The sequence below is a fragment of the Lissotriton vulgaris genome, chromosome 1_2, assembly GCF_964263255.1.
Source record: "Lissotriton vulgaris chromosome 1_2, aLisVul1.2, whole genome shotgun sequence".
Lineage (NCBI taxonomy): Eukaryota > Metazoa > Chordata > Amphibia > Caudata > Salamandridae > Lissotriton > Lissotriton vulgaris.
In genome coordinates, this window is record NC_141686.1 from 297,853,640 (window position 1) to 297,869,330 (window position 15,691).

Genomic DNA, 15,691 nt, shown 5'->3' on the forward strand with positions numbered 1-15,691 from the left:
TAGGATGTCTGCTATCTGAATTTGAACTCCTGGTAGGTGTTCTGCTAACAGATAGATCTTTTGAGGAATGGCCCATCTCCAAATGTCATGTGCTAGTTTGGATAGTTGGAGAGAGTGTGCCCCCCCCTGTTTTTTAATGTAATACATTGCAGTCATGTTGTCTGTTCTGATCAGGACTGCCTTGTTGGTTATTTGCATTTGGAAAGCTTTCAATGCTAGAAATACTGCTAGTAGTTCCAAGTAGTTGATGTGCAGTTTCTTTTGCTGCACACTCCATTTCCCCTGCACTGTGGCCCCGATTCACAGAACTAATTTAAGACAAATCCTAAACTTACTACCATTTTGGTATTCACAGAAGGCACTTACTCATTTTGGTATTCACAGAAGACACTTACTCATTTTGGTATTCACAGAAGTTATTTGTCCATATGCGCTCCCCATCCGGAGAGCGATGCGTCTGCTGTCAGTATCAGTTGTGGAATCGGTTCTAGGAACGACCGTCCCTTGGAAATGTTTGTTGTGTTCCACCACTTCAGAGAGCGATGCTTACGGTCGTCTACCAACACCAGATCTGTAATCTGACCTTGAGCCTGATTCCACTGTGTCGCTAGACACTCCTGTAGTGGACGCATCTGTAGTCTGGCATGTGGTATTAGTAGTATGCAGGAGGACATCATGCCTAACAGCTGCATAAACACTCGTGCTGGTAGTGAGTGTTGTGGTTGAAATCTTTGTATCAACGGCCTTTATTAACCAATCGTCCAAGTAAGGGAAGACATGTATTTGTTGTCTTCTTAGGTGTGCTGCAACCACTGCTAGGCATTTTGTGAACACTCTTGGTGCCGTTGGGACCCCAAACGGAAGGACCTTGAACTGATAATGTTGTCCTTCCACTACAAACCTTAGGTATTTTCTGTGGGCTTTGTGAATTGGGATGTGAAAGTAAGCGTCTTTTAGATCCAGTGTAGAAAGAAAGTCCCCTTTCTTCAGTAAAGGAAGTACTTGTTGGAGCGTGACCATGTGGAAATGTTCCGAATTTATGTATGCATTGAGAGGTCTGAGGTCTAAGATTGGTCTTAGAGACCCGTCTTTTTGGGGGATTAGGAAGTATAGAGAGTATACTCCTGTCCCTTGTTGATGTTTTGGAACCTTCTCTATGGCATGCTTTTGTAGCAGTGATAGTACTTCTTCTTTTAACAATGTCAGATGGTCTTGACTCATTGGACGCTGTTTGGGGGGGATGTTTGGTGGGGTAGCTGTGAGTTCTAGGCAATAACCATGTTGGAAAATTTGTCTCACCCACTTGTCTGATGTGATGTTTTCCAAGACAGGTAGGAACTGTGATAGACGTCCCCCGACCGGTGTTATGTGGTCTGGGGGGAGTTGTATTAAGTCACTGTTTTGGGGTTGGGGAGTTGCGGTTGTTATTATTTCCGCGACCTCTACCCTTGTTGTTGTTACCTCTGTAACTGCCTCTTGAATTACCTCTTGGTGATGTTGGTGTAAAAGAGGTAGATTGCTGACTTGTTCCTGTACTTTTTCAGCCCCCTCTATAGGTGGATCTACGAAAGGAACCCCTTTATGTTGGCTGTTGTAATGCTCCCATTGACTTAGCCGTTTATGTGTCCTTTTTCATCTTTTCTAAAGTCTCATCTGTGCCTGAGCCGAAAAGTGTCTTCTGATCAAAAGGTTGGTTCAATAAAGATGTTTGTACTTCTTGCTTGAACCCTGAGACTCTAAGCCATGCATGTCTTCTTATCATGACACTGGTGTTGATGAATCTTGCTGCAGTGTCTGCTGCGTCCAGGGCGCATTTAATGGAAGTGTTAGTTATTATCTTTCCTTCCTGTATAAGCTGATCTGCCCTTTTCTGATGTTCTTTAGGGAGATGTGTGATGAGCTTTTCTAACTCATCATAATGCGCCCTATCATAGCGTGCAAGTAGCGCTTGTGTATTGGCTAAGCGCCAGCTGTTTGCCGCTTGTGATGCTACTCTTTTTCCTGATGCATCTATTAGTTTTGACTCTTTATCAGGTGGAGGGGCTTCTCCCGTAGATAATGAGTTTGCCCTTTTGCGAGCGTTGGAAACCACAAGCGAGTCCAGAGGTACCTGACCCTTGATAAATATTGGGTCCTTTGGAGCTGCCTTATATTTTTTTATCAATTCTTGGGTTTAACACCCTAGTGTGACTGAGAAGACCCTTCAGCATAGGTAGAGTACCTGATGTTCTTTGTGCAGTAGGTAGTGTCTCTAATAGGAAATCCTCTACTTGAGGTTCTGTATGTAGGTCTACCTTATGATATTTTGCTGCCCTATTAATGAGCTGTACAAAACCTGTGTTATCATCAGGTGGTGAAGGTTTTGAGGGATATAACTGTGGGTCGTTGTCCTCATCTGACCCTGCGTCATAATGCTCCCATGGGTCTTCCTCATCTGGGATAAATTCATCGTCCCCATGAGGTTCCCCCTCTCCAGTGTCACTGTCTACATCTGTGTGAGGTGTAGATGGTCTTGGTGTAGAAGGTAGAGGAATAGTTGGCATAGTGTGAGGAATAGGAGAAGAGGGTGTGACCTTAGGTCGAGGAGAAGTAGGAGGAGTTGTATTTGTCCCCATTGTTCTCTTCTTAGAAGGAATAGCTTTGTCCTCTAGCTGTTCATTCTTCCTCTTCTTCGTCACCACTTTGCCAGTTTGTGGATCGATAAACAAAATCTTTTGTTTCGGATCTGTTTGTTGCTCCTGTGTCGGTACCGAAGCTTTTGGTTCCGAAAGGTGCCTTTGCTTCCGATCGTCAATGTTCGTTGTCTTCGGCACCGAGGATTTGCTCGAGTCCGATTTTTTCGGTGCTGAGTGAGTCATGTTTCGGTTTCGACATGGAATGTTTCGATCCCGAGCTTTCCCTTGCGTGAAGCTTCGGTGTCAAAGTCGATGTCGACCGTTTCTCGGATCCGACATGGTGGGAGGCCGAGAGTTTCGGTTTCAGTTTCGTTGCCGGGCCCGAAGGCGGGGCGTCGGAAACTTTTTTCAGCGGTTTGACCGGGCTCGAAGGCGAGGTCGTTACCGCACGGGGTCGGTTTTTTGGTAAGGGGACGTCGTCACTCACGGTTTGTTGAACGCTGAGTTCTTCGACCTCCGACTCGTCCCCTTCCGACAACGACTGTTCTTCATAATCCTCTTCTTCTTCGAGGTTCTGGTCTTCGAACAGCTCCGGGATCGCCTCCGACTGCATTCTGGAAACCTCGTGTCTTCAAGCTCGACGGTTTCTAATCGTCGATTTGGAAGAAAAAGCTGCGCAGGCTTCGCAGTCCCTGGATTCGTGTTCAGGCGACAGGCCGAGGTTGCACACCTCGTGTAGGTCCTTGTGTGGGAACTTAGCACCACACGTTGGACATTTCTTAAATGGAGTCCTTTCCATGGACTCCGGGCTTGACCACGTCGAGAAGGCCTCCTGTTCGTCGACGTAGATCAAAGTTTTTCTTTGATGTTGGGATCGAAACGCGTCGGAATGGAAATGAAATCGCGTTCGATAACAATACCGTCGAATTGGAAAGGGAATACGCGCCGAAAAGTCACTTCTTTCCGAAGTCGATCTGGAGCGCTTCAATCCTCATCCGAACCCAATGGCGGAAAAAAACAATCTAAGGATGGAGCCGATGCCCATGCACACTAGCAACCAAAGGAGGAGTCACCAAGCTACAAAAGACTCTCCAAGAGAAAAACAAGTGCAATCATCCGAGCCCAACACCAGATGGCGATCTATTCATAATGTACCATCTGCAGCCCATATGCCTCGAACATAAATTTTAGGGTGTGCCTCTCTCGTTGTCTTGTAAGATGTTTTGACACAATTGCTTTCCTTTCTGATATGTTCCTAACTGAGGCACTGTTAATGCAGTGATGTGGGTGTAAGGAACTGTACAAGCAACTCCACCACCTCCCTCCACACAGAATCTTTATGAAGAAATGTATGAAGAGAATTTGGGCGAAGCAGACAGGAAGAATGGTTGCTGGAGGAGCATGCAGAAGAACTCATATGTGACTGTACATATGAGACCTTCTTGGTGACATGCAAGGAGAATGCACAACAATGAGTCCTGGCTGATACCTTGTTCTGGCATTTGGTGTATAAGCCAAGGTGTGTCAGACCAATCGATGTTTACTTAATTACTCCTGTAAATGTAACTTTAACAATCTGGGATATAACATGTAACCAAAAAAACTTACCATGTTTCATTTCCACCTGATCTCCATCCCTTCTATTTCTTATTTCAGATCCCTAAACCCTTCGATAAAAGGTACCTCAGTTGTCCGCCTATTTTATGGGGACACCATTAAATCACTTAGATGTCAACAGGCTTTAAACCTGGACAAAATAGAAAGATTCACTATGGCCTGGAACCTCTTTTGGTGGGACTAGAGAATGGGTTCAACTAGTAACTATGGGACAGAAGCCTATTAGAAGGTGATGCTTGATTAGTATGTGAACCTAACGAAACTACATAGGTACTTTCCATCTTCCAGCATACTTTGTTGGTGAGTATTGTTTTGGGTTGAGGAACTTTCAACATATATAGTGGCATTCACCCTTCATTGTATCCTTTTGGGAGGACATTTTAGTGGCTATTAGAAAAATCCCAGCATATCCTATTCCAAATGACATATACTTTATAATATTGGGTTTCTACTCGCTTCTCCGAGAACATCAATCTAGAGTAGATTTGAAACTAATGAGGAATTGCCTGGGTGTGATGAAACTAACTTTAGCCTCCTAACAGAATTTAAAAAAAACTACCATAGAATTGTGGCATTTATGTCCCTGGAATGTAATCACCATGGACAATTATCCTGAATCCTTCATAACCAACGTAGCGAGTTTCAGCCATTCTGCAGCCCGTTACTGTCTTAATTATCAACTGGCATCCTACAACCTCATGTCGTGCAAGACTGAAAGCTTGCGTATAAATCTTCAAGAGATGAGAACACTGTGCTTTATGTTGAGTTCAATCAGACAGACTGCGCACACAACCGGTGCAGATGACTGTTGTATACTTTGCCTGGAGACATTTGAGGGGTCTTTGGTGGTGGAGAGAAGCGGGGGCGGAGGGCGCTAGGAATTATAAATAGTTCCTGCTGACATTCTCTGTAACAATGCTGTGCTGTTTTTTAGCACTCTTAATGGCAAAATGCTGGTAACTGGTCTTTACTGTTTAACCCTAATCAAAAGAAAAGTTTGAAAAAACAAAGCTGAGCCCCATAAAGAGAGACGGGCTGATTCACAAAAGCATCTATAAGTATGGGAAATAGTCATCTTTGACATACTCTAAAATGCTTATTGGAATCAGCCCCAACACATCCAACTTCCTTTTAGAAAAGGAGCAAAGACGCACAGTTCTTTCTAACTGTACTAATTGTTTATGAATATTGCCTGAATATCCCCATCTTAGTCCCATTTTAGATGTTTTGTGGATAACTCTCAAAGGCCTGTAAGAGTACTGCAGGAGTACTACTTTAAATATGTTTTTAAAAAGCCCCCATTGTTTGTGCTAATTGCCAGTGACAACCAAAAGGAACAAGCTGAAATGTACCCGTGACCAATGACGCTACGCTCCACAAATGGTCAATTGCAAAGCAACCCTCAGCTTCAAAGCACACACCTCAAAAATGACACATGCAGGAACTTGAAAACTTTTCTCCCTGAAAAACTACTGCACAAGCCTGGTGCCATACTTACTTACTGTCATCTGTGAAAAATAATCTGCCTAAATCTCTCCGGATTTAAGAAGGTTCGAACCCATCTCATTCACTCAATAGATATTTCAGTGGCTTCTCAACCAGCCTTTGTCACCTTCAAAGAAGGATCCATCACCTACACAGTGTTAAACTTAAGCCCTCCGGTGTTACATAATTCTAGCAGACGCAACCTCATAACGCTTGGGTCACAAACAAATACAAGAAGGACTAAACGTCAAGCATCTCTTGCTACCCTCCTCAGAACTCATTATTCCTTCCAGCCCCAAGTCCACCAAGCTCCTAACGAAACGCCTCATCCAAGTATAAACAGCAAGTTATTAAATGGCAGCTATTAATCCCACTTACCCTGCTGCATAACCTCCTTTGACTCACACTTCTATACTTCTTTCCTTTAACCCCATATTTGGACAGAGCTACAATGGAATGTTCAATTTAACCCCCCCATGCACACATGCTCATAACTCTCACCTTATGTCTTCCCTCTTCCAGAACCTCACTAATGAACGCCTTATGTACTTCTCTCCTCCCCCTTGTACTGAGACTTCTCCTTCTGTGTATAGACCTTTGTCCGATTCTCATTAGAGGACTCCTGGTGCACCTTCCCTTTTGTGCTTACAGCACTCTCATCTTGTGTATGTCCTGTGCACTCTTCCACCTTGTACTACAAACCCTCTCTCATTATGCACATCTAGTACCATCGCCTTGTTAAGGTCCACCTAGAGCACATCCATTGAACTTAGCCGTCTTACCTTACGTAAGTCCTGAGCCAGCGCTTCATTAATGGCAGCCGTGTTCTCTTTAAGGAGCTTCACAAGGGCATTAAGCTGGGACAGCCGGTACTCCAGGGTTTGGGTCTTGCCGGAGTTGAAGCTGGCCCGGAGACGGCCCACAATGTCCTGGAAGTTGGACATCCTGAGGACAGAAGGAGAGCAAAGGGTTAAACACCTCCACTTCTTGGATCACCTCTATCTGCTATCTGATTAGACCACTGCCTGCTAGAAGTAATGTGCAGTGCAAAGATACATGAATCGCAGTAGCAGATCAGCTGAGGGTGCTGTGGGTCAGACTTCAGTTTGCATTAATACAGATCTATGGTCAATGTTCTGAAACAGAGAGGGTTACTGTGGCCACAAATATGTTAGAGCTGTTTGTGGACCAGTGCTCAAATACCAGGCATTCTGCAGATGCATTGGTAGAGCTCTGTATGGAGCAGTGATGAAATACCAGTCAAAGCTCAGGTGAGAATTGAGGTGCATTCGTAGAGGTGTGAGAAGAATGGCTAAACGTGCCTTTATCTGGCAGAATATAGGAATGAGGCAGGGAGCTTTAACCCACACAAATCTCATATGATTAAAGGGAGCTGTACAAATATGGAAAAAGTCACTTGAGAAGATTTAAAAGCTCAGCCCATATTTGTCTAAAAAAAAGTCACTGGTTTAAAATGAGGGTGCTGTTAGGCACCAGTGATCAGGTGGCTTAGTAAGCAAATTTGCAAAGGTGGCGCTGTTGTTCTTATGCAGAGGTATCTCCTCTATAATTAATTTGAGCCCTATTAAAAAATATATTATGCCTCAAATTACTAAAATCCACCTGTGCCCTCACATTTGTAACCCTCTGGTTTCATGCCCGCATTTCTCAAGTATTGGTATCAAAGCACTTCTGTTCATTTACATTTCTTTTTTTTTTTTTGAATATTTTTATTGAAGAGATTTTTCCCCCTTTTTTCCCTTTATAACATGAGCAGGGCACAGTAAAATACAAAATCGTAGAACACAAATTCCTATACACATAATACAAAACAATAGGACATGGGAATATACATGTGTTAGAACTGGCTATTTCTGGTAGGCTAAGGCTGACGCCAAAGCCAGGCAGAAACCACCATTCTAGTCAGGGCAAGGAAGTCACACGCCAAGATAACCTCTGCTCACCCCCTTGGTAGCTTGGCTCAAGCAGTAAGGCTAAACTCGGAGGCAATGTGTAAAGCATTTGCGCCAGCGCACAACAGCAACAACATACTAGGCACACCACAAAAGAGACTCCACACAAGGTTATTATAAAATAACTTTTGTATTGTAAAAACATATCAGATAAAATCACACATATACATTGTGCCAACTGGCACGGGCAATATTCACAGGGATTATGTACACCAGACAGGGCCACATGGGCGCCTGTCAGAATCAGATATAGTACTTCTAGATAAAATGTAGAATATAAAATCACTTCTAGAATAAAGAATAAATGTAACATAAAATAATAATCAAAGATAACAACCAGTAACCACTGGTAACAGGAACCAGGACCTTACTAGGACCACCTGTACTAAGAAAGAAGAACCACCTAAGTATCACACAGCATTTAGGGGTCTAAGAAAGAATACATTACTCATGATGCAATAAACCTACATTCAGAGGAGTAGAAAAGACAACCACCTAAGTATCACTCAGCGTTTAGGGGTCTAAGAAAGAATACATTACTCATGATGCAATAAACCTACATTCAGAGGAGCAATAAAGAGAAAACACATGATGCCATAAAATACATTCAGAGGTGTTAAGAATAAAGCACATGATGCAATAAAGTACATTCAGGGGTGCAGCGCAAGAAGACACATGATGCCTAAACATTCAGAGGTGCAGCGCATGGAAGGAAAGACACAGGATGCAGTAACACATTCAGAGGTGCATAATAAATCAATAGCGCAAAAACACACAGTAGGTAATTACTATTAAAACCATAGAAATCACATTGCGCATAACTTACATAAGCCACCACCTGTGGCAGTCCCTAGGCCAACTGGCCTTGTGGGGCAAAGATGCCCTGAGTCCAAACTCAGGGTGCGCTGCCATGCAGCGGCAGTTTCAAAAGTACAAAAACCTAAACGTGGCAGCCGCCCACAAAGTGCTGGGCAGCTGGGATCAAAAAGTTGTGGCAGGGCTCTCAGTAGCCCCCAGAACAAATCTGCGTCACCTGAGCCACACAGGCTCTAAAACAAGTAGGGCCATGGAGCCCTCAGGCTCTGCAACCAATGGCCCCCTCGAGCCTCGCTGGGCTCGTAGATTCAAATGCCCTCTAGGAGCCTCCGTGGCTCTAGACAAAGGGATGCCCCCCTAAGAGCCTCTCATGGGCTTGTGACAACGTTGGGGCGACCCGCTGCCAACCGGGGCCGCCCTGACTCTGTGCCTCGAAGCGGCACCAACATGCAGCAAGGTGGGCCCTCAAGAGCCCTTTGCGGCTCTATAATCACGGTGGGGCGACCCACTGCCATTCGGGGTCGCCCTTACTCGGTGCCTCGACCGGCACCGCACGGAGCTTCATAACATGCCCCCAGGTTGTGGGAGCCTCCACAGGCTCTGCGCGACGTTGGGGCGGCCCACTGCCATCTGGGGCCGCCCTTGAAGCCCTCGTGGCTTCTCCACATCGAACGCGAGCTCGCGCTACTGCGGGGGGGGGGGGTGGGGCGGACACCGACAATGTGTCCCGGCGCCCCTCCCCTGCTCTGCCCCACTCACCGGTTGCTCTCCTTCTCTCGTGGCAGGGCTCCCTCGACACACGGGAGCCCTGTTCACCGCCCATCTTCTTCCTCGCCGCCACGCTTCCTCCAGGGCTCCCTCAGCAATGAGAGCCCTGCACCGACGCCACCAGCCGCCATCTCCTGGGCGCCTTCTCACCCGGCAGCTTCTCTTCTCCCCGGGCCCGGCGGTGATCACTTCTCGGCACCCGGGCTGCGGGGGCGGGACTTCCGGCCGGCCGCGCTGGGATTGGCCGGCCGGCCAGGTACTTCCGGGTCGCCGCGGGCAGCACGGCGGCCCTCGCTAGACAGGCAGGCGGGCAATAAAAATATCGGCGTGGGCAGCCGAAGAGTAATAAAGTTAGAAATAAGCCAGGTGGGCACTCGCCAGTGAATAATCAAATAAGCGGGGTGGCACCCGCCAATCCTCACGCAAAATGCGTGCAACGAAAACGCTCGAAATGCAGCCAGGAGCGCTCTCAAGCGCTAGGATCACATCACAGTGCTCCCAGGCGCCAAAGGTCCCCAGAGCAGACCCCTACAGCAAGAAGGGTCCACAGAAAGCTCAAGAAGTCCAGCAAAAGTCCTTAAAGATGCAGCCAGGCAGGGGGACAGCCAGGAAGAGTCCCCCAGCAGTCCATCAGATGTCCAGGAGCTGGGCAGGGCCCAGGGATTCCCCTGAGCCCCAGCAGCAGCATGCCCCTGGCAGATTCAAGTTAGAAACAAGAACATTTTGGAAGGGGGCACAGCCCCTTCTTATACACAGAAAAGCCTTTGAAGTCCTTTGAAGCAGGCAGTGTGAGAACCAGCTAGAACTGGTTATAGGGAAGTCCCTTCAGTATCAGGGACAGAGGTGTCAGTCGCCCAGCGGGAGGTGGAGCCAGCTTTGTAGTTAGGCAGGCACAGCCCTTCACTATCAGGTGCCATCTCCTCCCACTTCCCTGGCAGCAGATGCTGCCTTTCATCCATGGGCTGACTTCAGACAACCTCCTGGGCTCTCTAGCCCCTGTCATTATCAAACCAGACAGTCAATCCACAAGCAAGCCCAGGCACTCTGGGCCAGGCTCACCAGCCAATCACACGCTAGCACCAACTTACACAAATATGCCAATTTCCAAAAGTAGTACTTCTAGACTAGACACAGTCATGCCGCATACATCATTTTGCAGCATTCACTCTCACGAGTTCATACATACCAAACTCGCCCCTGCACTCCCCACACATCAGGAACTACCATGGGCATACATATTCCCCATTCATTCCTATGGGAGGGCAGGTCACTCACCACATATACAGAGAGCTCAAGCACTTTACACTGTACCACAGTGAAAAAGTGCGCAGAGGCCTAAAATCACCAACACCAGGTTCCATAAACAGGCTAGGAAAAAGCAAAAAGTCTAGGGGTGAACCTGCCCAACGGGCCGGGTCCAACAACATGCATGTTCATATACTCCAGTATTCAATAAAACAGATTCTTCATCTTTCAACATTCAGTTCCTAACTTCCACTGAATAAAAGGACCCCAAATTTGCATACCCAGTTTTTTACCCTTTTTTCCCTTCCTAGCGTAGATGGCGGTTTCCAATTTTTGTACTGATAATACTTTACCCAACCATTGATGGTAAGTAGGAGGATTTGGGTCAGGCCAAGCCGAGGCCACTAATAATCTAAGAATCGCCATTGCTACAAACATAAAATATTTACAATTTAATTGCCCATCGAGGCTTACCCCCAATAACATAATAGCTGGGGTTAGCTCTATTGTTGTTGATAATGCATTCTGGAAAAAATTTCCAATATCCTGTTTCAGCTTATCTAGGTGCGGGCAAGCCGAAAAGATGTGTATCAAATTCGCCTCCATACTGCCACACCTAAAATAGGTAGTTCCAGATAGGCCCCCCCATTGAGCAATTTTCCCAGGCGTATAATATAAATGGTACAGAATCTTATAATGTTGGGCCTGAAGAGGCGATGAACACAACATTTTGCTTCCCATTTCTAGTGACTCGGTAAAGATATCCCTGGCTGTATCTAAATCTACAGACCATTTGTCTATCCATTTCTCCAAATCATCTTTCTTTAGTTTTGTCATTTCTGAGTAAAATCTCTTTATAGTACAATCAGAGCCATTTTCTATAAGGTCCATCATTATAGTTCTTTCAAAGCCCAATGATCCCCCTTTTTTATTCAATATACAGCTTCTTATTTGAAGATATTTGAAGAAATGTTTTGTATTCAAGGTATACTTATTTTGCAATTCTGTGAATTGTAATATACCATGTTCCACCTAGCATGTCTCCGATCTTACCTATCCCCCGCCTCTCCCATTCTTGATATACAACTCCTGAAAAAACCACACTAGATAGGGAAGGATTGTTTTTAAATCTAGTATATGCATTGTACTTCCCTATTACAACCTTTTTGGAAAATCCTTTCCATATATTATAAGCAGCCATTACTGTCTTAAATCGTGTTCTTTTAAAATAGCTTTCCTCCGTAAATCTCAAAAATATATTTTCAGCATTTGTACCCAAAACCAAACCATAAATAGCGAGCGAGCCTATCTTATCCCAGCCATCCACCTCTGCCCCTCCAATCAAACCGACCATACCTTGCAGTGCTGCAGCCCAATAATATAACTTTAAATCCGTTAATGACCACCCCCCTCTTTCCCGTGGAAGTGACATATACCTCAATGCCCTCCGTGTCTTACCTTTAGCCCAAATAAAGCAATTAATCATCTGTTCACAGATTTTAAACCATTTGTTATCAACTAAAAATGGCATTGCCCTAAAAATATACAAACATTTTGGCAAAACCAGCATTTTAATAATATTAACTCGTCCTACTAGCGACAGATGAAGATTCTCGTATCGATCCATATCTTTCTTCACTTTATCTACTATTGGAGCGATGTTTTTTTCAACCAAATTATTTAAGTCTGCTGAGATATTGATTCCTAAATAAATCCCTACCAGTACCACTCGATTATCGTCACAAGGAGTCATTGAGTTTTTAATAATCTGGGTTTTTGAAGCATTTAAGGAATAGCCCGAGACTTGCCCAAATCTTTGGGCCTCTGCCTCTATCAGCTCAGTCGCTTCCGTGGGGCATGGTGTTATCACCGCAACATCATCAGCGTAGGCGAGTATCTTACAGGGTCCCAGAGCTGTGTGTAATGGGATGATTTCTGGACATGATTCTATCCTACGGATTAGTGGATCCATATACATGGCAAATAGCAGCGGAGAGCATGGACATCCCTGCCGTGTACCTCTCTTGATCATAAAATGTCCTGTAGTACCCCCATTTACTCTTAAGGCTGCTACTGGTTCCTTATACAGACTCTGAAGTGCTTTCACATAACCACCCTTGATCCCAGCTCTAATTAGGGTGTGCCACAGATAGTCCCAGGAGACCCGATCAAATGCTTTTTCAGCATCCAACAGCATTACTGCCATCGGATCTCCTGTTACCTCGGCAGCATCGAACAAGGTTATGACTTTCCTGATATGGTGAGTCGTCCCTCTTCCAGGGATAAAGCCATGTTGGTTATTACTAACTAGGGCACTTATTATTCCAGAGAATCTTATAGCGAAGGCTTTCGAGTATATTTTGGTGTCGTTCATCAACGTAATTGGTCGATAGGACCCTGGCTCAGTCGCCGGCTTCATTTACATTTCTTAATGTTGTTTTAAATGTTAATGGTGCACATGTGGGGTTCCAGCTTCTGATCTTAGGCGCAAAAATGAAATATCATTGAATCACTAGTCCCGAACCAAGTTTCTTTGTTTGATTCTTCAGTGCAAAATTCTTTAGTCATAGTTGTAATCAAGTTGTAATCAATTAAATCAACTTGTTTCCATTAGTATTCTGTGTCTTTCTTTGTAATTTGTTCTGTTCATAAAGAACGTATTCAAAAGTGAATTCCAAATCCCTAGTGCAATGCGTTTCGGACCACATACAGTCCTTCATCAGGGGGTGTCTTGAAGAACCAAACTAAAGCAATACATTTTGTTTGGGACATGTCTGAGGGATACACTAGGGGAGTGTCATGCTGGTATGGAATGCAGAGTATTGTAAACAACTTTCAAATGTGCTACTTGGCAAAACATCCTTCAAGCTCAGTTTTCATTAACACAGTGCCATTAGAGCTATCTTTGTTTGTAATTACGTTGCATGATCATAATTCTCTGTCTGGTGCAGTGACGTTTTAATAATTGCTGGTTAGGTTGTTCAGGACCTATTCAGGAATCAGAGACTGGCTCAGCTGACGAGGGCCTGCACATTGGTTGGGTGGATCAGGGTCATCATCAGGAATCAGACGGTGACTCAGCAGCTTTATTTTATTTATTTATTTAAGAGGTTTTATATAGCGCTGCTGGACCCAAGAGTATCAGAGTGCTTTACTAGGTAGGTAGATATATTAAGATCTAATATACAATTGACAGTATGCAGAAACATACAAAAAAGATAAAACATTGCATTGAATGAGTGAAGGGGGCAAAGAAACAAAGGGATAATAAGAGGGATAAAGGGAGTTGAAATTAGGGAAAGAAGGGGGAGTAGAGACGGGGAGTGGGAAAATGGAAGGAGGGAGAGGGGATGGGTAAAAGTGTGAATCATAGTAGAGAGGTAATGAGCGAGGTCAGAGTCAGTAACATTAGGAACCCTAATATTTGTTGAGGAGAAGTACTTTGAGTCTTTTTTTGAAGAGAGGGTACGAGGGGTTGCGGCGAAGGTCTTTGGGGAGAGAATTCCAAATTGTCGGAGCAGAACCAGAGAATGCACGAGATTGGGTCTTTTTACATTTTAGTCTAGGAGGGATCAGGACAAGGGAGTTAGTGCTCCTCAGGGACCTGGAGCACCCTGCTTTTTGCAGTTTGCTTGAAAGGTAGGAAGGGGGTGTTTTGGTGAAGAGCTTTGTGCGTGATACAAGCAATCTTATAGGTGGATCGTCCTTCAACTGGAAGCCAGTTTAGGTTTTTGAGGACAGGAGAGATGTGGTCAAATCTTTTACAATCAGAAATAAGTCTGGCAGCTAGGTTGAGAACAGATTTAATCGGTGCTAGGTGGACTTTTGGGGTGCCAGCAAGAGTGGGTTTGCCATAGTCGATCCTGGACAGGACAAGAGATTGGACAACGCTTTTGAAATCATGAGCTGGAATAAAAGGTTTAATTTTTTGAGGTGGTGAAGGATAAAAAGAGCACCTTTGGCTGCATTTTTAATGTAGGTGATGAGATTAATACTCTGGTCGATGCCGATGTCTAGGGATTTAACAGTATTAGAGGTGGAGAGGGTGCAATTAAGTGCTTTGATATCTTTGATCCAGAGTTGAATGGGAAGGGGATTATTTTTGGGAGTGAAAAGTATGATTTCTGTTTTTGTAGGATTAAGTTTAAGATGATTAAGATGGAACCAGGTTTGGATTTTCATCAGAGTATCATTGAGGTGAAGGATGTCATTGTGAGATTTGATCTTGTACTATAGTTGAGTATCGCCAGCATAGCAGTGGTAACTGATTTTGGCTTGTTTGAGTAGGGTTGGGGAGAGGATAGACCCTTGGGGGACATCAAGTGAGACAGGTTGAGGTTTGGAGAGGCATTGACCAAGCTAAATTTGTTGAGATCTACATTGGAGGAACGAGGAGAACCATTTAAGTACAGTGCCTTCAAAACCAAAGCGATCTTTGAGGGTATTAAGAAGGGTGGGATGGAGGCGGGGCTTGCAGCTGGCAAGATGGTCGCAGCCTAGCGAGGCTCCCGACCCCCTGCCCGCTAATCCGGCCATTACTCCTGTCACAGCCCTGGGGGCTCCGGCCAGAGGTCGGATGCACCCGGGAGATACTCCTGTGCCCGCTCCGGTCGAGGAACTGACCCGATCCTTCAGCCGCTAAGGGTGCACACTGGTGGCGGAGCTCCGGTTCGAAGATCCACAGGATGGCGGTGACTCCACGGACGGCGATGCGCCACTAGCCTTGCGGCCGCTTCACTCATCCCTACACTCCGCCTGCACGAGCTGATCCGGTGCGAGGCGCTGCACTGTGGAGGGTGCAACTGTGGCTGAGTTACTGGCCTGGTGCTGTGTCTGCTGTTGCTCCGCGGCCATAGCGTAGCCCCTCCCCCAGCCCGGACTCGGCCAAATCGACGCCCCGGCCTCTGGGGCCTAAGGCGACCGAGGATAGCGGGATCTGACCTGCGCTGCTGCCTCTGCCTTCCCCCGGATTAACAGCGAGCGGAGAACGACTGACCCCACGGACACGCAGCCTTGACCGGCGGCCCTGTCTACGGCGACGCTCGACACACGGTAGGAGAGCGTCTCACCTCCGAGACTGCAGGTGCCGTTCCTCCTCATCCGCAAACCTGCTGCCTCGAGGGGGGGCCGCGGGAGCACACTGACCTGCCTTTATAGCGGACACCGCCTGTG

The 15,691-nt window shown here is 45.8% G+C and overlaps 1 protein-coding gene across 7 annotated transcripts in view; it reads right to left on the minus strand.

The window, feature by feature from the left end:
* LOC147736543 (aldehyde dehydrogenase family 3 member B1-like) overlaps positions 1 to 15,691 on the minus strand; it is a 329,280-nt gene that overhangs the window by 230,903 nt on the left and 82,686 nt on the right. For all 7 annotated transcript variants that reach the window (XM_086953287.1, XM_086953292.1, XM_086953288.1 and 4 more), the window contains one exon: positions 6,500 to 6,662. In XM_086953287.1, the coding sequence (XP_086809413.1) occupies positions 6,500 to 6,661 (162 nt within the window). In that variant the 5' untranslated portion in view covers position 6,662. The remainder of the gene's footprint in view (positions 1 to 6,499; positions 6,663 to 15,691) is intronic.